The 23,030-nt window shown below is 48.7% G+C and overlaps 1 protein-coding gene across 6 annotated transcripts in view; it reads right to left on the bottom strand.

Annotated features, from left to right (window-relative positions):
• The window catches only part of ERG (ERG, ETS transcription factor), a 303,336-nt gene that overhangs the window by 51,319 nt on the left and 228,987 nt on the right, over nt 1-23,030 (bottom strand). For all 6 annotated transcript variants that reach the window (XM_021068471.1, XM_021068469.1, XM_021068468.1 and 3 more), the window contains 1 exon segment: nt 20,748-20,968. In XM_021068471.1, coding sequence (XP_020924130.1) covers nt 20,748-20,968 — 221 coding nt within the window.

Raw genomic sequence — 23,030 nt, forward strand, 5'->3', positions numbered from 1 at the left:
CAGTGAGAAGGCGGCCATCCTCCACCCTAGGAGAAGGCTCTCCCCAGACACCATCCCCACCGGCACCCCGATCTTGGACTTGCAGTCTCCAAATAAATAAATCCCTGCTGCTGAAGCCCAGCCCCCCACCCCTCCCCTGCCTGGCCTCCCGCCCAGTCTATGGGACAAGAGCAGCCGCAGCAGCGCAGACTAAGCCAGTGCCCATGCTGGGCAGAGGCAGAGGGCAGGCACGGGGGCAGTGAAGCGGCCTCCCAGCTTCTCTTGCTCCAGCCAGCTCCCTCTGAAACGGTCACGTCAAGAGCCCCTCTGTGACCACTGACTGGAACCACTCGCAGGGAACAGGGAACTGGTGTTCGTTCTCCCGGCGTGACTGGCACACAGATGCTGGCAGGCGACCCCGGGGCACTTGCAAGGTTGATCCTAGAGTGACAGCCCTCTTCAAAACCTCAGAACGGAATCCTTGTGTTGAATTTCAAATCCCTGCAGCGACGCCTTAGGTCCAGTTTGAAGTCTCCCGGTGTTCCTGGCCAAGGGACTGGCAGGACGGGCAGAGAAGGGAGCAGAACTGGGGACCCTAGCAGTCCCGTGGGACTGGGATCGGGGTGTGAAACCAGCTGCGTGGCTGCAGGACGGAGGCAGCTGCCAGGCCTCGGGGGACAGCTCACGGGCTGCTGTTAGTTAAGACAGCCACAAGGCCACTTGGATAAGGACGAACCTGCCTTTCTGGAAAAAGAGAAAAGGGATTGTATATGTTTTTTAAAAAAGAGGAAAATATATTTTAAGAAAAAGGAAATATATGTATTTTCCCTGGAGTACTGGTCACAGTGAAATCACATGTAATATATAAGAAAAAAGGGAATATATTTTAAGAAAAAAGAGGGATATATATTTTTTAAGAAAAAAAATGGAGAGTAATGGACACCGTGAAATCATATGTAAATAGGGGAACTCCACTCCAAAGAGAAAATCCAGGTTTTTTACTAGGAAACAGAAAATTGGGTCAATGCCTCCTTAGGAGGTTAGGACACAGATCACAAACCCAGGATCCCCGTAGCTGAGGGATCTGGGAAACTGGGCTATGTCTTCCAAGGTGGGTTTCTGGAAACTTCTTCTCCAGTACTGCCCAACACAGGATTTTTCATACTCTTGGGAATCGCCACATCGCCACTGGATTTTCAATTCCCACCCCGATGTCTAAAGCCTTGACGGTGGTGGATTCCACTGCCATGAGCCTTATCTCTTCCACACCCTGCTGGCTGCAACTCTGCAGCCAACTCACAGAGTCCTGCAACTAGAGGTCCAGCCTGGACATTGCCTTGGGGTCTGAGAAGGTCTGAGGCAGGAGGGCACGCGCTGGGTGGGGCAGGAGATGGGCTGGAGGAGGCCACTCCAGACCCAGAGGCCGTGGCAGGGGTGTGGACAGAAAGGCAGAGCAAGGTCCCCGGAAAGTCCACTCAGTGTTTGGAAACTCAGAAGATACTGACTTGCTCCCAGCATCACCTGCACATGTCAGGTCCTGATGGGAGCAGAGGGCTGACCATGAGGAGGGGCAGTGGGTCTGTGGATACAGGCTAGAGTTGGGGTCACCGGGGACTGAGGCCCTAGCCCGGGCGTGGAAACACATACCCCTGCCAATGCCATGCTCACAGCTGTGCTAACATGAAGAAAGTTTTAAAATAAGCATGGTCAGCGTTCCCATGGCGTGGCGCCTCCACGTTTCCAGCGCTGCCTACACAGCCATTATTTCCTCCTGATGCTATTTTTCCTGGCTCCCAACAGTTATCTCTAAAGGAGCCATCCTAATATCAAAACACTGTGTCTTCACTGGAGACGTAGTTTCCTATCCCGCTGGAAAATTCCATCGGTTGAGGGGAGAGGCTGTGTTTGGGTCTATTTGTCTCAAGGAGAGAAGTTACCAGGGAAGCGGGTTAAAGCCGTTTGGTTCTTTAGGAAAAGGACTTCGGGTGCTACTCAGGTGATGCGTTGGAACAGAGGGAACAACTGGACCATCTAAGACGCGTCCTGTTCAGATTCACGCATTCGCACCTCCATGTAGACCGTTTTCTTATTGAGTGCCTGCTGTATACCAGGCACCACAAATTCTTTCCTCTCCAGCAAGGCCGTTAACCATCGAAAAAGTTTAGGGTCAAGGTGAGGCAGAGCCTTATAAAAATCGGGGTCCCTGGGGATTATGGCCCCTTCAGACTAATTTTTTCATTTTCGTAGAATTCTACTGTTTAACGTCCATCTCTGAGGACTACAGCTCTAGGAGCAAATCACCACCGTTTTCCCATGGCATGAAAATGAATCCCCCATCAAACACAGAACGCAATGAGTTCTTCAACTGCATTTTACCAGAGCCATCCCAAAGATGCGTCAGTATTTAAAACAGGGGCAATTTTTTCAATAAGGTTCCTTTGTTTACATTCTATAACTACAAGACATAATTCATCTCATTAAGCTTTTCCAGCCCAGCTTTTGCTGCAAAAACAAAAAAACCAAAAAACCAGCAACATGAAACCAACAGACCCTATTTTCAAAAACCGTATCTTCAAGACAGTTTTCAAAGAGTCTTTTTCCCAGTATATCTTGTTTTATCTTCAGTTGAAGAAAAAAGGGAATAATTTTATGATCTTTTCAAATAGTTTTGGTAATAAATCTAAGGGAACTCTATGCCCAAAGAGGGGAGAGGGTCTCCCCATAAGATCAGTGACATGGCAGCACTCAAGGCAGGTATTCAACAAATATTGGTTAAAGGACTCCCATTGCTCCATTCTCACTGTTTGGTCATAGCCCCTTGTTCATTTTCTTGAAAATTTTAATAGAAAAAAGTGGTATATATGATCTATGTATTGCCATATTCTGAGAGCTTACCAGGTATCAATCCTCACGACAGCCTGGTGTGGCAGGCATTGGCCTCAGCTCCATTTCTCAGAGGGGTAAACCAAGGACATGGGAGAAAAGGGAATAGCCCCAGATCTCAGAGTCAGGAGGAGGTAGAACTGAGGCTTGAAGCTGGGCAGCTTCTACTCACTGCCCATGCTTTGAGCCCCTGCCCAGACGCCACCAAGATGGCTAGGATGACTGCCCTTTAAAAGGTAACATCCTTTAAAAAGGTAAAGCCTTCCTTTCTATCCAGAGAAAACCATACTTTGAAAAGACACATGCACCACAATGCTCACTGCAGCACTCTTCACAATAGCCAAAACATGGAAACAACCTAAATGTCCACCGACAGAGGAGTGGCTAGAGAAGATGGGGTACATACACACACTGGAATATTACTCAGCCATAAAAAAGAATGAAACGATGCCTTCTGCAGCAATACGGATGGACCTAGAGATTATCATACTAAGTGAAGTCTGTCAGACAGTAAAAGACAAACATCATGTATCACTAATATGTGGAATCTTAAAAAAGGATACAAAAGAACTTATTTGCAGAAGAGAAACAGATTCACAGACTTTGCAAACAAACTTAGGGTTACCCAAGGGGTCAGGGTGGGGGAGGGATGGGTTTGGGGTTGGCATATGCACCTGGAGGTATATGGAATGATGGGCCAACAGGGACCTGCTGTGCAGCACAGAGAGCTCTACCCAGTGTTCTGTGATGGTCTGTGTGGGAGGGAATGGATGTGTGGACATGTATGGCGAAGTCACTTCGTGGTACAGCAGAAATGATCACAGCCTTGTAAATCAACCACACACCAGTAAAACTTTAACATATGCAAAAAAAAAGGCATCAAGGACACCCTGCCCACGTGGTACCCTGACTTAAGGTGTGCACTGCAACACATGCACGATTCCTATTCTAGGCCACCATCCTTGTCCCTGGACTGCTGGTTCCCCAGCACAGCGAGCGTGTAGCCCAACCAGACCGTATCTGAAGGGATGTAAGTGAGAAAGACAGGGAATTCCTCGGGGGGAGTTCTTTGGGGGCATCCACTTAGACACAGCTTTTCAGAGAAAAAGCAAACTTGGTATGATCCAGAGAATTGAGAAGTGTATTTTGCAAAGTCTCCCAATATATGCATTTTTCAGCTCTTTGTCCGGCTGTGAAAAGACAAGATCCACACTCAATCTCTGCCCCTTGCTTACTGCACAGCAGCTACACCTTCACTCTGCCTCGCGAGACGTCACAGGGAGAAACTGCCCACAAACAGCGTGGTCATCCACCTGCACCAAGCCACTTTCTCTAGCACAGTGAGGATCTGAACATTCACTGCATTCCTTTTGAAATGACTTAGCCAAGAGCATTCCTTTACACATGATAGTTTCAGTATTCGCCTGAGTGTTGTTCACCGGTTCCCGTGCAAGCTCAAAGGCAATGTATTAGATGCTTGTTAAATGGGCTAATCAGTTGGTGAATATGGAATTTCTCTGTACTATTATTTGGGGCAAAAATTGTGTTATTGCAAATAAGCACGGTTCAAGATATTTCGCTCCAAGCCTCTATCTTTCAAGGGTGCAGAAAAGGTATTATGCAAGTCAGACCACCTGAGATGTCATATCATACCTGTCCAGATGGCTATTATAAAAACGACACCCAAAAGGTAACGAGTGTTGGTGACGAGGTAGAGAAAGCTGAACCTTTGTGGACCACTGGTGGGAAAGCAAAATGGCAAGGCTGCACTGGAAAACAATATAGCGGTTCCCTGAGAAATTTTTAAAGTAACCACCATATGATCCAGCAGCCCCACTTATGCATATTTATTCAAAAGAACTAAAGCCAGGATCTCAGAGAGACATGAGTACTTCATGTTCACTGCAGCACCATTCCCAAGAGTCAACAGATGTTGGAAACAACCTAAATATCCTTGGATGAGTGCACAGAAAAAGAAAATGTGACACATACCTACCATAGAATATACTACACTCCTTGAGGACATTATATTAAGTGGGAAAAAAAGTGGTCATAAAAAGACAAACACTGCATAATTCCCCTTGACACGATGTATCTAAAAAAGTAAAATTCAGAGACTTAAAGACTGAAATGCTGGCTTCCAGGAGCTGGGTGAGGGAGAAGTTACTCTTTATTATTATTATTATGAACCGACAAGCATAAAGTTTAGTCAAATAGAATGAAAAGGCTGTAGAGACCTGCCGTCCCACTTTGTGCCTTTCATCAACAACGATCCACGCTCGAAAATGTGTTTAAAGGGTAGATCTCGTGTGAAGTGTTCTTACCGCAATAAATAAAAAATTCTGGCGTCTTGACCATATCCTCGAGTTCACTTTTTCAGGTCTGGGTTCTATTTATACCCTCCAAAACACTGGGCTTGACAATCCCGTACAATATGTGCACCAGTGAGAGGGAACAGGAGGCAGGAAGACAGCTGGTTTCCTCTGCTCACAGCAGGAGAAATTCCACATCGGGCTGGGGTCACCCCGAGCGGGGAAGGCTGGCTCAGACTAAAGAATTTCATGAAGGCGCTGGACAACAGCTGGGGTGTCAAAAAGCAGGGTATGTCACCCCCTACGTCCTTTGAAACATCCTTGGGGGCCACACAACTTTGGGGGTTTAAACTCTGCAGCGTTCTCACAGGTTTCTGTGCCACTTGGGCACAACTGTGGTCATTCTAGGGAATGCAAAATAATGCAGAAAGATGCCCTCAGCCTTCATGATGAACAAAATGGGGCTGTTGATGTCTTTCCTCTGGTAACTGGAGACATATGCCCACCTCAGCTGGCCTGTTGAGCCTCCAAAACTAATCACTCTTTTTTTGTCGTTTTTGTCTTTGTTTTTACAGCCGCACCTACAGCATACGGAAGTTCCCTGGCTAGGGGTCAAATTGGAGCTGCAGCTACTGGCCTACACCACAGCCACAGCAACACTGGATCTGAGCCACATCTGTGACCTATGCAGCAGCTTGCAACAATGCTGGATCCTTAACCCAGTGAGCGAGGCCAGGGATCAAACCCGCATCCTCACGGATGCTATGCCAGGTTCTTAATCCACTGAGCCACAATAGGAACTCCATCAATTAACCAATCATTCCTAAGTAGCGTTTGGAGAATTAAGATGAGTGGAGGACATGAGCGCTGACTTCTTAAAACATACTATTATTATGAATTAATGGTGAAAGAACATGGCAAAGAATAGCAAATAAAATGGAAACTTCACTAAATTTAAATTAAGATGAGAAGTCAGACATACTACCAAACCTGACTGGGTTCTCATAGGGTTACAGAATCAGAGGGCTGGAAGAAACTCCCCTCCCAGGCCCCCAGGCAGAGTTCTCCAGAAGCCACTGGATAAACAAGGGTTAAGCTTACGTTACCAGCTTTCTAAGGAGGAGAGTCCATAATTTTCCACTGCAACTCCAGAGTTATATTTATGTGTACCTGTGGTGGCTCTGAATATGATTTATTCCCCTCCCCTTCCTCAAACTATGTGACATTCGAGGTGGACTACAAAAAATGCACACAAGACAAAAATGATACCATAAGTGATCATAGGAATGGAAGGGCACCTTATATAAGAGCAGAAAAGTCATTAATCAAGAGAGAAAGTCAGCACATTGAGTAAGCTTACTATTTATAGTAACTAGAGGGAGATCATCAATTTATCTCTGAATGTTCTAGTCGCCAAGGCAAAGGGGGAAGTAAATCCTGTGACAATTCAAGGTGTCCAAAAGATACAAATGAACCAATTATTCAGCGGCAGCAATGCTTCTCCTGGCTGAGCCTTGAGAGAAGCTTCTTTCCTGGCTTCTCTTGAAGAGAACTCCGTGATGCACAGACATTCCTCTTCCCCCACAACCCATGACAGATCCGAGAACATGTCACACGGCCCTGGGAGGGGCCCGTGGTAATGCAAGGTGTCCTCAGTCACTGCTCCCTACTTATCATTTCCTGACACTGCTTTTGGAGAGAACTGGCCAACCAGAAAAATGCGTGCCCAAAATATAACACAATCAATGAACGATTAACCAACGAAAAGCTCTTGAGAGGTGGGATGCGCTATATTCCAGTTTCCACCACCTTCTAATTTATATGCTTTAAATTCAAATTTGCCTCTGGGAACACCCAATGCGTGGTGGGAAACCACCTGTTTGCAGTCCTCTGTTAATGCATCTTCTACCCTGTATTTGCAGTGTACCCAGGCTGGGGATGGCTCCACGCTCGTTTCATGTATTTAGGTTACAGTACCCACCTGGGGGAAACATCCAACACGGCGCCTAACACAGGACAAGGGCTATGTGTTAGCTGTTAGTATTCATCTCATCCATGCAACTCCACGAGGTCAGACATGAATAAGTAACCTCCACGTTACAGGTGATGGGCAGAGAAGCTGGACGCAGGTTATGCCCAAGGCTAAGCAACCAGCAGTGAAGGAGCTGCAACGCGAACCTAGATAGCTGTGGGCCTCAGTGCAAATCCTCAACCACCAAGCCACAGGACCCCACCCGGTGACTCCAACAAGTGGTCTCTTTCACAGACATAAAGCACAGCGGAATGGAGCCTCAGAGCACTCAGCTTCATCACTATTGGGTATTTTCAGGAGAATTACCTGGGAGTAGTCCTGATAGTTCACGGAGAGGGTGGCAGATGTGAAATAAATAAATAGGGGCAACCCCCTGCCAACAAAGGCAGAGTCTCTTGGGAGATGCTAAGGATGGCAATGTTTATTTGGACATACATAGGATGTGTGTGTGTGTCTTTTTGTTTTCGTTTTTATTTTTTTAAGGCTGCACCCACAGCACATGGAAGTTCCCAGGCTAGGGGTTGAGTCAGAGCTCTAGCTCCCAGCCTACATCGCAGCCACAGCAACCTGGGATCCAAGCCACATCTGCGACCTACACCACAGCTCACGGCAACACCAGATCCCCGACCCACTAAGTGAGGCCAGGGATCGAGCCCACATCCTCCTGAACACTAATTGGATCTGATGCTGCTGCACCACAAGGGGAACTCTCATAGATAGGAATTTTGACAAGTCTGTTTTTGTTTTTGTTTTTTTAATGTTGGCCACCTCAATTTCCAGTTGAACGTCCTATTTTCCTCCCCCAAATTTCCTTGAGGCCCTCAGCATGGTGTAGCCCCTACAGAGATGATGGGCGAACATTCATGAGAGTGAGGAAATCTGTTCAAAATGAGAAGTTTCTGTTTTCAGAGGGCGGAGGGGGAACGGCGTGACTCAGACTGTGGGCCTAGTAAGAGAAAACGGAGCTTAGACTATCAGGACAGTTGTCTGTCTAATGTTTTAAAGATTAAGCCCAGCCCGAGACAAAAGCTTCTTTCAGCTCTTTTCCCTACCTCATTCCCCCTCCTTGTTTTGAAAAGAAGTAATGTGCCTGTAAAATGTACTGCGACATTTAAATTAGGGCTTTGGGTTTTGAAAAACAAAATAAACTTGGCATCTGACACTGGTTTGCTCCCATCAGAGCCTACTCACAGCAGTGCAGGTGCCATCACAGAAAAAGCCCGCGGTGAAGCGGCCCAGATGTGGCCATGAGCTTGACAAGGAGGTGCTGTCCCCGGGGCTCAGGGTAAACGGACCTCACTTACCCAGGAATGTGGCTGAACGCAGCCCCCCGGGGGACAGCCACACTGCATCTGTGATTCCCCTGCTCTTGACACATGAGCAAGGCCTTAGAGCAAGGCCAAGGCAAGTCACAATAGCAGGTGGACCATCGCCATAACTTCTTCTAGTGGGAGGAAGCCAACCCGCACAGCCTCTCACAAAGGTACCGATTCTTCAAGCCCCAGCCTCCTTCCCGTTCCAGAAGTCCTCTCGTACCGGGAGAGTACTGTCCCCCGCCCTGCTCTGCATCGGATGCTCATGGCCTAGTCCTGCTTCACTTCCAGAGCCCCCTCCTGCTCCCAGAGTGACCACTGTCCCCCAAGGCCCTCCTCGGCCCACAGCACCTTCCAGCAAACACACATGCCCTACCTTCTCCTCCGCATCTGGCCCCACGCAATGCGTTCATTTCATTTTATTTTACTTTATTTTTGTCTTTTGGGGGCCGCACCCATGGCCTATGGGAGCTCCCAGGCTAGGGATCCAATCGGAGCTGAAGCTGAGGCCTACACCACAGCCACAGCAACAATGGACCCAAGCTGTGTCTGCAACCTACACCACAGCTCACGGCAATGCTGGATCCTTAACCCCCTGAGGGAGGCCAGGGATCGAACCTGCGTCCTCATTGATACAAGTCAGATTCGTTTCTGATGAGCCACGACAGGAACTCCCAATTCATTCATTTAAAAATTCACTTCATTTTTATTGAAGTATAATTGATTTACAGTGTTGTGTTAGTTTCAGGTGTACAGCAAAGTGATTCAGATACATACATATATATATGTATGTATGTGTATTATGGTATTATGTGCATATGTATTACATATAGTATATATACACACATACTATATATAATACATATACACATATATACAATATATATATTAAATATGCATATATTCTCGTTCAGATTCTTTTCCCTTATAGGTTATTACAAAATACTGAGTATAGGAGTTCCCAACATGGCACAGTGGAAACGAATCAGACTAGGAACCATGAGGTTGTGGGTTTGATCCCTGGCCTCGCTCAGTGGGTTAGGGATCTGGTGTTGCCATGAGCGGCAGTGTAGGTCTCAGATGTGGCTTGGATCCGGCACTGCTGTGGCTGTGGTGTAGGCTGGCAGCTGTAGCTCTGATTAGACCTCTAACCTGAGAACCTCCATATGCCACAGGTGTGGCCCTAAAAAGACAAAAGACAAAAACGAATATTGAGTATAGTTCCCCGTGCTACGCAGTAGGACCTTGCTGATTATCTGTCTTATACACAGTGGTGTGTATCTGTTAATCCTGAACTCCTAATTTGTCCCTCCCCATCCTTTTCCCTGTCATAACCATAAATTTGTTTTCCATGCCTATGGGTCTATTTCCGCTTTTTTTTTCTTGTCTTTTTGTCATTTCTGGGGCCGTTCCGGCGGTATATGGAGGTTCCCAGGCTAGGGGTCAAATCGGAGCTGTAGCCACCGGCCTACACCACAGCCGCAGCAATGCAGGATCCAAGCTGTGTCTGCGACCTACACCACAGCTCACGGCAACGCCAGATCTTTAACCCACTGAGCAAGGCCAGGGATTGAACCCACAAACTTGTGGTTCCTCGTTGGATTCGTTAACCACTGAGCCACGATGGGAACTCCTCTATTTCTGTTTTTCGTAAAAAAGTTCATTTGCATCTTTTTTTTTTTAGATGCCACGTGTAAGTGATCGCAAAGGATATTTCTCTTCCTGACTTACTTGACTTAGCGTGATAATCCCTAGGCCCATCTATGCTGCTGCAAATGGCATTATTTCATTGTCTTTAATGGGCAACATTCCATATCTTATGGATGGATATTTTCTTTTTAAAACACTTTTAGTGAAGTAGAGTTGACTTACAGTGTTGTTTTATTTTCGGGTGTCCAGCAAAGTGAAGCAGTTACTCACACACATCTGTCCGTTCTTTCTTCCCATACGGATTATCCCAGATTATTACAGCATATCGAGTAGATGTCTCTGTGCTACACAGTAGGGCCTGGTTAGTCATCTAGTTTATAGACAGTGGTGTGTGTGTGCGAATCCCATCCTCCCGATCTTTAGCAGTTTAGCCCTTTGACAAATATTTGTGGAGCAGGTCTCGAAGCAGGGCTCCGTCCCAGGTGCTAGGCTGTTCTCAGGGTGCCCGCATTTCAGGGGGCTGAAGCCCCTCCCCAGCTCCACATCCCCTTCCCTCGAAGCCCGTGTCCCACATCAGCCCCCACCCTCATGCGGGTGAGCAAACCAATGTTTACTGCAGTCTTCAGCTCATTCTATTAAAAATGCCTCTGTTGGAGTTCCCGTCGTGGCGCAGTGGTTAACGAATCCGACGAGGAACCATGAGGTTGCGGGTTCGGTCCCTGCCCTTGCTCAGTGGGTTAAGGATCCAGCGTTGCCGTGAGCTGTGGTGTAGGTTGCAGACGCGGCTCGGATCCCGCGTTGCTGTGGCTCTGGCGTAGGCCGGTGGCTACAGCTCCGATTCAACCCCTAGCCTGGGAACCTCCATATGCCGCGGGAGCGGCTCAAGAAATGGCAAAAAGACAAAAAATAAATAAAAAAAATAAAAATGCCTCTGTCTTCCCGCATGTCCTTTTTAGCACATTAGGTGATTTCAACGTTAAGAACTGCGTGGTGCAGCTACTTGGGAGAACTACGAAGGCTTTCTTTGGCAGCTCTACCCCAAGAATCTAATGGGGTCCATTCCACGAGAGAGCCCTCGGGACACTGGCTGGCAGAACGCACCCCAAGTCTGTCTCAAGCCTGACGAGGAATAAATCCCTCCCTGGGTGTAGTGGTTTTCCTGCTAAGAATCCTAAAAGCTCATACTTCGTCCTAATCGACCGAGCAAACTCCTAATCAAGTTTCATGGCATGAATTGAGGTAGTCACCACAAAAGGTATTTTTAGGACCCCAGACAAGGAGGGGATTGTCTGGGGAGCTCCAGGGTAATTTGTGGGTCTGTTTTATTTCTGAATCAGAGGCAGTGGAAAAGCTGCTTCAGACCCCATGGCCCGAGCAGCGGGTGGAGCTCGGCAGTGATTCATGTAGTACTGTGGGCTCAAACTGAAACTGGAGATGTTTGTCTTCACAGCTGTGTGTTATTTTTACCCTTTTCTAAATATTCTCTTACACCTGGAATGGCAGCCTCTTCCCACCGGTCCGATTCCCTTCCCCCTCCTCCAAGGCGGTTGAAGACTAAACTAATTACAAAGTCACCACCGACAGTCCGGTCTTTGTCCCCAGAAGGGATCTGAAGGTTCCCTGAGAAAGCTTCATCATTTTAAGCATATATTTCTCCTAACAACTTGAAAACGGGTGTCTGTCAGACCATGTCCCATTTAGACCCTAAAAACGGGGGAGGAAAGCCATCCTTTGCGGAGTCTCATTTGGAAGTAAAAGAGCACGTAGAATAAGAGCGTGCTCTTATTCATATGACAAAGATGTGGCATCTCTTCTATTGTGTGAGGTTTTTCTTTTGAAACACTTTCATGTTTCAGAAAGGAAAGCATGGAGCCCCACAGTGTCACGGTGCTTCGGGGTTTTGTTTTCCTAACAGGATATGGAAATTCTGGTTCCTCAAGATGAGTTTACTGTCGGAGTTCCCGTCGTGGCTCAGTGGTTAACGAATCCAACGAGGAACCGTGAGGTTGCGGGTTCGATCCCTGGCCTTGCTTAGTGGGTTAAGGATCCGGCGTTGCCGTGAGCTGTGGTGTAGGTTGCAGACGTGGCTCGGATCCCAAGTGGCTGTGGCTCTGGCGTAGGCTGGTGGCTACAGCTCCGATTGGACCCCTAGCCTGGGAACTTGCATATGCCACAGGAGCAGCCCAAGAAATGGCAATAGACAAAAAAAAAAAAAAAAAAAAAAAAAAAAAGATGAGTTTACTGTCAAGACAGAAAATGCTGAGCGGTCCCCTTGTCCCCACTTGTCAATACCCACAGTAACTACATCAATAAGGAAGAGCATGGCTCTTGGGCACGTCTTCTGCAAGATGGCGCCCATCCATTAGCCACCCAAGAAATGGCAGAGACCGTCCCGAATGATGCTGAGAAGGAAGGATGAGGAAAACTGCTCCGGACAGGATGGCTGCAGCAGAGAACTTGTCTTTCCCACTAACTTTTCCCAGAGTGAGGCCCTCTGAGTCCGCACCCACGCCTCAGTCTGCAGCCCTATGAACTGATGTTTGTGAAGACTCAAGCCCCCCCTTACAAGTAGGACACGCTTTTACTACCCGACCTCACGAGCACAGCAGGGAAAACCACTAGTTTTCAAGTCTCCAAAACTGTGCTGCCCGTGGCCGAGCTTAACTAGGAGACATCTTTCAGGCCAATCAGACTGAGACCCCTGAGGAGGAAAGGAACAAATGTAATGACAGCGGCAAAGTTCCCTGTCCTGGAAGAAGACATAAAGTCTGACCGAAAAAGCAGGAAAATACACAGCAAGTCAAATCTCAATGCATCAAAGTAGAAAGGTGTGAGAGGCGCCAGGCTCAGGGAGCCACTTTCAAGCGTCAAACGTTGAGTGTTCCACGGAAAATGAGAAAACCTGATGCTACAAGATCCTCGGCCAAGATCCTATTCTGTAGGCAGTGGCTGGGCAAAGCAACTCTTCCAACACGTAACCCATAGGGCATTTGAACCGTCACTGTCCTAAAACTGAGAATTTTTTATTTTAATTTCGACCCAACAAATGTTTACTAACAGCCACCTCTGGGCTCAGACCATGGGTCTCTCTAATTGTTTTTAACATGTGGTTCTATCTGGGGTCACCTCGTGAAGGGAAAATAAAGATGAATGCAGATTAACTGATCTGGTGTCATCAAATAAAATGACATGAATTTTTGTTTGTTTTTTATGGCCGCACCCACGCAGCATATGGAAGTTCCCAGGCTAGGGGTCGAGCCAGAGTTACAGCTGCCAGCCTACACCACAGCCACAGCAACTCGGCCAAGCTGCGTCTGCAACCTACACCGCAGCTCATGGCAACACCAGATCCCTGACCCACTGAGCGAGGTCAGGGTCCAAACCCGTGTCCTCATGGATCCTAGTTACATTTATTACCACCGAGTCATGATAAGACCTCCCAAGTAAATTTTTTAATGTGTGTATATATATAATTTTTTAATGTGTGTATATTTTAAATATATATATATATACACACAAGAAATCAAAAGATGGGTCAGAGAGTTCCCATTGTGGTGAAGCGTGTTAAGGATCCGGCATTGTCTGGAGGTGCGGGTTGGATCACTGGCCTGGCACAGTGGATTAAGGATCTGGTGTTGCTGCAGCTGTGGCATAGGTCGCAGCTGTGGCTCAGATTCAATCCTTGGCCCAGGAACTTCCATATGCTACCAGTACCATCCCAAAAAAAGAAAAAAAATACACACACACACACACACACACACATATATATATGGTTGGTGTTTGGATTTAATACCTCTCAGAACACAGAAAAACAGCTATCTGACTGATCCGTCACCTGGAGGAAACTCCAACACAGAGGATGAGTCTGGCTAAGAAAACAGCCCTGAGGGAGGAAAGTTGCACAGGCCTGGCTTATTGGCCCATGATATGTGAACTTAAACAAGTTACGGAAACTTTGTTGACTCAACAGTCCTCACCCATAAAATGGGTATAATCTTTTTCTTTTTTTTTTTTTTTCCCTTGGCCATGCCTGCAGCATGCAGAAGTTCCAGGGCCAGGATCAAACCCACGGCACAGTAGTGACAAGGCCAGATCCTTAACCTGCTGAGCCACCAGGGAACTCCAAAATGGGTATAATCTTAATGCACCTCACAGATTTAATGAGGCATTGGGTAATGTACTACATCCTAAAATCTATTAATAAATCACCATGTGTCATAGTAATATTACTATCACTCCTCTGGGAGTCTCGTTCCTGCCCTCATCCCTTGGAATGTTTTTCACCTTTGTTGGACCTTGAACTTCTCTTAACCCATCTTCACAGGAATTAACACAGTCCATGATGAAGCATAAACACCAAAAAAATGGTCCTGCGGAGTTTCTCCACCTTGAGAGCACTGGTTTAATGATCGGGATGGCCTTGAACTTAGGCAAGCAGGCAAGAACTCCTCCCATTCCACTCCACAGGCCACCTTTATCCAGCGCTGGGGTTTCTCAGTTTTCATCTCCCTGGGCTCTGCAACCAGGCAGTGGTTCTCAGATCAGTTGGCCTTAGAATCTCTTTAAAATATGGAGTGCTGGACCCAACCCCCAGAGTTTCTGATTCAGCAAGTCTGGGTGGGGCTTGAGCATCTGCATCTTTAACAAGCTCCCAGGTGGTGCAGATGCTGCAGATCTCAGGGCCCCACTTTGAGCATCAGCCCACTCTGGGGGACCCCTCGCCCAACAGACTCAAACAATAAGTACATGACTCCAGGCGGCCTGGGCACTGGACTGGGAGCAGGACTCAGGATGCGGCCCAAAAATTCATCCTGTTCCAGTGGCAGGGAGCCTCCAGGTGGACAGCATGGAACTGCCCCGGCCTCCTGGTGGGCTACCAGGATTTTTCATTGCCTGTGGAAGGATGAAGGATGCCCAAGGCAACATGCCTGAGATCCAGCAGAGTCTCTGAGACAAGGATGCTGAGATAGAGTATGTCAGCCTACCCTGCATGTGATACTGCCTGCTTGGGATGGGACCCTGTGTGTCTCTTGGCTTAGCGGTCCTGTCTACCACGGCTCGAGCCTTAGGATTGCACAGGGAAACAGCTGTTCCACTTGGGCTTCGATGACATGTCTCCACTGCACAAACACTTGGGGGTTTCTTGTGTGTGAGGCTGGAGTGAAGAAAGAAGAAAGGCGAGGTGGCCGTGGACCGCTGAGGCCGAGCAATGATGTCCTGTGTCTACACCACGTGCAATTTGATGAGTGTCTGCCAGAAGTGTGTCCTTGATATGGCAGCTGCCAAGCCAAACCCACAGTTACATCCCCGTTGGCTCACAGGGCATGGTTCCTTTCGCTCCCGTTTTCCTTTTATTATTTTTATAGCACTTTATTGTAACGGCCCCAGATCTCAATTCACCACTGGTATTTCATTTCAGAAGCTTGTGTGCACATCGGGGCTGAGGTTTTGTGGAATTCCATCACTTGGTTGAGAAACACAGCGCCTCCCTCCTCCCAAAGCCTTGGCCTTTTCCTCCGAGGGCAATGGACGATTGGGACCTTGGGGTCCATTCCCAGGTACCGTATCCTACGCGGCAGGATCTGGGTCGTGTTCTGGCACAACCCAGGCTGTAGAGAGAACTCTTTCCCAGGGAGGCATCTGCAGTGGAGCGATGAGGGACCGCAAAAGTAGGCGCCGCCTGTTCCAACCAAAGTCCATTTTCTGATTTATGTAAAGTTGACTTGACTTCAAGAGCAAAGTTTATTGCATGGAAGTCCAGCTCACAAAAGCACAAAGCAAGAGCAATTAGAAGAAGCTAGGGGCTAAGGGCCAGGACTTGCTCTTCTTTTCTTGCTTTAGTCCCTCACTCCCTGGCAGCCCTGGCCTGGGGCTCCCAGGTGCTGAGCGAAGCAGCCACCATCTCCCGGAAGATGCAGAAAAGCAGCGCGGTCCGGAGCTGCCGCAGGGTCCCTGGGGCGCATGCGCAGGAGAACCACGCCCTCCTCGGTGGTGTCTCAGCAGGAGCCCCTTCAGGGCAGGAGGCGGGTCTCCATGACGTCGGCCTCCGCCCCCTGACATCTCGGGGTCGGCTGGTCTCCAGAATGAAAACAGAGTCAACGCAGGTCTGTGCTCCCCTTTATGGAGCTGGAGCTGCCACGTGTGAAGAGCATGCAGGAGGTGGCCAAATCTGTGGATTTGATCCTGGCCGACCTCCATCTGCCTGCCCACTTCTTCTAACCCTCAAGATGAAATGGGCCTTAGCTTCACTGATGAATTTTGAGTTTTTCCTTCCTCCACCCTCCTTCAGGCAGCCCATTACATTCTGAAGAGCAGATTAACCTCACCACCCACCCTGCAATATTTCTCAAGGTCACAGCCTGAAGACCTGGTCTGGTGATCCATCAGTCTGACCTACGACCCCCTCGACCACTACGCAGCCAGCCAGGCTGAGCCCCTTCAGACAAGGAACTGGCCACCCCAGGAAATGCTGGTTCAGAAATTCAAAAGAAACGGCTCCACGAACCCCTGGCCAGCATGGGGAGGGCCAGGAGCACCAGGTGTGGTCAGTTTCTGGTGCCCGTCTGTCCAGGCCATCACACTCAGTGACTTAACGCAATGCCAACTGAGGCACTGAAGGTATGTCATGATGTGGTTAACATCTATAATCCATGGATGTTAAATAAAGGAATCCTTGATAACACAGGTGGGCCCCGTCTCATCAGTTGATGGTCTAAAGGGCAAAACCTGAGATTTCCCTAAGGAAGAAGGAATTCTGCCTCAAGAAATGTTGCATCTCCTCCTGCTTGAGTTTCCAGCCTGCCAGCATGGCCTACAGATCTCAGACTTGACTGCCTCCACAGCTGTGTGAGCCAGTTCCTTAAAATAAATCCCTTTAATGTGTATCCCATTGGTTCTACTTCTCTGGAGACCCCTGAAGGACACCCCAGGCCTGGTCCCACGCTGGTCTCCAGCAGACACTGAGCTCAGGAAGAAAAGGCAGAAGCCTCTTCTACAAAGAGGCTCAATACATGTCACCCTCCTGTCTCCCCAGAACATCCCTGGCGGGGTGGGGCAAGGATGGCACTTGGTGACCAGCTGGCATCTATAACATGGCTCAGTTCTACCAAGCCATGCTCCCTGCTCCCTATTCCACTCCAGGCCCACAGTTTTCTGTCGAGGAAGCGTATGGCTCTGGTTCCCAGGTAGATGGGGCACCAGAGCTCTCCTCCTGGCATCCCCAGCCAGGCTGGCACCACGGAGCATCCAGGAGGAAGAAAGGGACCATGACACTCCTGGGCAGGGGGTGGGGGGGGAAAGGGGGGAAGGGGAGTGGGATGGACTGGGAGTTGTGGGTTGGTAGATGCAAACTATTACATCTAGAATGATAGATGGGGTCCCACTGTAAAAGAATAAAATTAAAACAAAATTAAGTAAAATAAAGGGCATTAGGACAGGGTTGATGCCCCTGGGTATCTGACTCCAAAACACATCCTGGATGCATTTGCTCCAAAAGCTACAACTGCCTTTAAGGATCCTATGATGGGAGTTCTGAGCAATCTTAGAATTCGTGAGAGCCTGAGAGCAGAAGTTACTGATGCTTCCATCGTCCCCTTGCGAGAACACTGCCCACCTCCTCCCGAAATGCTTCCATGTCCCAGGAAAGAGGCCCTCAGCTGAGCCCTCGGCTTTGCACCTGCCCGAGAGGAACGACCAAGGAGCCTTCCCCGGTCGGCCAGCGAGGGATGTGGGAGAAACGTCCCGGAGGAGGCCCATGTCTTTCTTAGACACTGAAGCGCCCCCTGGCCCCCGCCCCGGCCAGGCTCCGGGTTGCCTCAAGCCCCCCGACCCCATCCCCGAATCCTTGTGGTGACCACCTCAGGCTGGGAGGGCGGCCCAGGGCTTGGCCAGGAAGACAAGTGCACAGCAGCTACCGGAGGAAACACAGGCCAGCGAAGGAAACAGTAGGCACATCTCCCTTATCGTTATTTATTCATTTATTTAAATACAGTGAGAAGGAGAGAGAGTTTTGTTTCTGCAACACGGTTCTCACCTCCTCAGTCTCCTTTCTGAGGTTTGCTAAATCCAGGCTGGCATTCCTAGAGCTGGTCGTGGGCCAGACTCTGCAGAGAAGGGCCAGGGCATGGCTCACTCGAACTGCCAGCTGGCAACCAGCTCCGTGCCCTTTGCCCAAAGTGTTCTCTCTCCTGCTCCTCCTTCCTCCTCCTCCTTCTCCATCTCCCTCTTCCCACCATCTCCATCTCTAGCTCTCTCACAAACTCTCCTTCGCACACACAATCTCCCTCCCCCTTACACACCCACACCCACACACACACACACAGGCTGATGAATTTCCTGTAGAAACGAGCCTCGGAAGAAGAACACTTCAGAAATGCATCTCGCTCTTCGCGCCCCATCGTGCCTTCCCTGGCATGTGTGGGATCACGTGACACCATCAAAAACCAGAATCCATCCACATTCCCAGGGCTGGTCCCGCAACTACCCATCCATAGAAACACTGCCCCATTCTTCAGAACAGGATCACCCTGCCTTCCTCAAGTCTCAGAAAGAGACACCATTAATGGTCAGTGGAACCATTCTGTCCTCAATGGATAGGAGTCACCTGTCAGATATTTATATGCAACGATAAACTTGCCCTGGGGGCTCTGTATCTTGGACCCTATGATTGCATTTTTCTGCCATGGTCCTTTCAGAAGACCAGGGATGAGTCCCCTGATGAGATCTAGGACGGGCCTGCCTTGGCCTGATTCCCATTTAAAGGACCAGTGTCAGTAGCAGATATGCACCATCAGAACCCCACTTTCCAAAAGAAACCCGACGCGCAGAGGTGAACTGACGTCTCAGAGCCAAGGTAAGCCCTGGCACCTCCCACCTCTCTGCCTGGCACATCCAGCCTCACTGTTGACATTCCCTCCGAGGTCTGTGACTTGGCCCCTTCGTCGACACCACACTAGAAGTTGACGCAATGGTTTCCAGGGCATATAAAACATGACACTTATAAAAAACATATTAGCATTCAAATATATAGGTAGCAAAAAAAAGGGGGCCTATTATAGCTTCCAGAGGCTGGAAAAACACACTGGGTGTGGAGTCAAACGCCCCTGGTTTGACTCCAAACCCTGAGATGTCTTAAATGATGATCTGGGTTGGCCACAAAATGCCTGGATCCAAGTCTAAGATTTTTCATCCATCAAAGAGGGGATAAGCTCTCCTCCCAGGGCAGCTTAGAACTCTGATAGGCCACTGGGTGTAAAAGGGGCTTTATACACAGTAACACATTCAAAAAAAAGTGGTGAGCTCTTCTTGTGACTCTAGAAAGACCACGCAACATTTAAACACAATGATTCTTCCTTTGTCCTGAGATTTATATTATTCTTCTTGCACACATATGGGGGATTATATCATAACTGAAATTGACTTTTCTTTTCAATATGACATCAGATGAGGAGTTCTGCTTGTGGCTCAGCAGGTTAAGAACCCAACTAGTATCCATGAGGATGCAGTTTGATCCCAGGACCCCATGTTGCTGCCAGCTGTGGTGTAGGTCACAGATGAGGCTCGGATCCCACGTTGCTGTGGCTGAGGTGTAGGCCTCAGCTGCAGCGCCCATTCATCCCCTAGCCTGGGAATTCCCATGCGCTGCAGGTGCAGCCGCAAAAAGAATCAAAGCAAAAACTACAGATGAAATGCTTGTGAAATGCCAGGGACAATACCTTTGATAATTCACTGATACATTCGATGTGGCAGCAGCATTATAGTGACAAATTAAGCAGAGTTCATACCTATGGGTGATACTGGTTTTAGGTGTGAGTAAACATGAGAAGAAGAAGGGAGCATTCAGAGAAGGTGACAGAGGAGAGACGGCTTTGGGGGCAGGGGGCACACTGCAGGACACAGTCCATCAGTCCATTAGCAAAGCCATTTGGCTGGGACATCGGCGGTGCTGTCTGTCTTGACACTCTCCCTCCGTAAAAACGTAAGACAGCTTGCCTTCCCGGGCAATAAAAACCTCAGAGATGAATTCTGCCATATGTGGGCCAGACCCCTCCCTCAAAGCTCTCCCAGCTGGGAAGTGGAATTGAACTTCACATCTTCAAAGCGAGGGCTCGGTAAATACACTACTGGTTTTACAACTTCAATCCTCAGCACAAAACCACAGGACACATTGTCACAGCATCGTCCAGCGTTACCGTGCACGGCCTGGTTTTCTGGGACCATCCTTGGGGGAAACGGGATCTGATATCCACCTTGCCTTTTCGAGGGACAGACACCCAGAGGTGGAGTTCCCCTTATGGCGCCGTGGTAACGAACCCGACTAGGATCCATGAGGACGCGGGTTCAGTCCCTGGCCTCTCTCCGTGGGTTAAGGATCTGGCGTTGCCGTGAGCTGTGATGTAGGCTGCAGATGCGGCTGGGATCCCACGCTGCTGTGGCTGTGGTGTAGGCTGGCGACCACAGCTCCACGTTGACCCCTAGGCTTGGGAATTTCCATATGCCGAGGGTGGGACCCTAAAAAGACAAAACATAAAAAGAAACCCAAAGGTTCGGGACAACAAGAGCTGGCGGCGGTCTCCTTACCTTGAGCCATTCACCTGGTTAGGGTTACATTCCATCTTGATGGTGACCCTGGCTGGGGGTTGAGACAGCCAGTCCTGCTGAGGGACGCGTGGGCTCATCTTGGATGTCTGTCCATAGTCGCCGGAGGAGGACGCGGTCATGTCTGTCTTGGCCACCAGATGTGGGGTGCCGTAGGCGCACTCAAACAGGGACTGGTCCTCGCTCACAACAGATAACGCTTCCTGAACAGCCAAAGAAACGTACATTCAGGACGCTCCAAGGGACAGTCATGTTTCCGAGAGTGGGCGACCTTAGAGTCATCTCTAACTGGGACCCCGTTTTAGAGAGTTTCCATGGCACCCATCTCTACCGTGCAGAAGAGAAAAAGTAGCTGGCGTTCTTGCCCCTAGACCTGAAGAGGTGGAAGTGGCCGGCCTCGAAAAACTTTTCTGCAGGTCTCCCAACAGCCCAGGCTAGACTGCAGCCGTGCCGATAATATCCACTTTAATCTCGACTCAAGGAAGTTGAATTTCAAAGGTCTTAGAAGACATCCAATTGCATGTGTCATTATTTGACAAATGCAATCTATAATTCAAGCAGGCAGGGTACAGAATGGTCATGAAGATTAAAAAAAGACGTGTGACGGCTGACACCTAAGCATCTGGCAAAACTGCCACATGCCCAGGAGATTTTAGGGAAGAGCTACTTAGAAGAAGTGAGGGGGAAATGAAGTACCAGAAGACAAACGGAGCAAGATACGAATTTTTCCACATCTACGATATTAGTTGAAATCGAGTTTCAAGTGGGGTTTCCATGATGTTCCATGATGGCAAACATCTGGATGATAAATGAACCAAAAAAAAAAAAAAAAAAAGCTGTGAATTAGCCAGATGCCTCCAAATACCAGGATCTTTAAAATATCTGGATCACTGAGGAGCTCTTTTTTCCCTTACTTGCAACTCCTATCTTTGCTCTTTTGGCATGATTTGATGAGAAGAAAAAGAAATGTGTCATTGTGGGAGCATTCCTCTGTGGTTTTAAGTCAAAGCAGGGGTTAGCCAATGGCTAGGCTGACATTCTACAGCCAGATCAGCAAAGGTAAATTGGATTTGGAAATGCAGCTACTTGAGTGATATACCATGCAGCAGCTACACAGACTAACTATGGGACAATCCGATTTTGCTTTTTATAACAGAAAACAAAAATTAAAAGCAGTGGCTCATGTTTGCCTCAGTCCTTGGGCACCTCAGCTGATGAGAACCAAATGCTCTTTGGGTAGCAATTTTTTTTTTTGGCTGCGTCCATGCTATTCAAAAGCTCCTGTGCCAGGGATCAAACCCACACCAAAGCAGTGACAACGCTGGATCCTCAAGCTGCTAGGTGGATCTCGTGGGTCACTTTTTTTTTTTTTAATGAAGACTCTGGAGCCACTGGGGACCTTCTAGTTCAAACTTCTCATCCCCCCGATGGGAAAACCTAAGATCCAGAAAGGTCTGGACCTCGCCTTGAAGTGAGCTGCCCAGGGGACTTACGGATGACCTGACCGAGTTTTATCATTGCTCCCTCCTGTCCGCACAGCCCAAGATGCTCCTCTTACAGGTCTTGGTCTGGGATATGTGTCTACATAGTAGCCCTCCCTTCTCATTCTTTGAGTTGATATTTAAATAAGCAAGGATGGTCCCCTTCCATAAGACAGCCTCACGAAGCAGCCTTTCTAAGGGAAGCCACCCCCTCCACTTCCCACCCAGACCTATCAGAAGCTTTCGAGAACACGTGCAAGTTCACAAAGCGCTCCCCCCACAACCCAGCTCATACACCATCCCTCCACCCCCACCTCCCCGGGGACCAACCTCCTTAGGGTTGCCCACGTGAACTTCACTGCCGGGCACACTCTGCTATGAATCCCTGAGCAGGGAGACTCACAAAGATCAAGTTCAAAGCGCTGGCTCTCAGGGTGGTCAGGTGTCTGAGCATGGATTACACTCCCCTCCCCCTCTACCTCCAGTGTCTCTAAAATCCCTTAGAATCGCAGCCCTGTGACAACTTTGGGAAAGAGGAAGCTGGGGGGCGGGGAGTGTTAAAAACACAAAATGCGCAAAAGGAGTTCCTATTGTGGCTCATCGATAACAAACCTGACTAGGATCCATGAGGATGAGGGTTCGATCCCTGGCCTCCCTCAGTGGGTTAAGGATCTGGGGGGTCCCATGAGCTATGATGTAGGTCACAGATGTAGCTTGGATCCAGTGTTGCTGTGGCTGTGGTGTAGGCCAACAGTGGCAACTCCAATTTGACCCCTAGCCTGGG

The sequence above is a fragment of the Sus scrofa genome, chromosome 13 (assembly GCF_000003025.6).
Source record: "Sus scrofa isolate TJ Tabasco breed Duroc chromosome 13, Sscrofa11.1, whole genome shotgun sequence".
NCBI lineage: Eukaryota > Metazoa > Chordata > Mammalia > Artiodactyla > Suidae > Sus > Sus scrofa.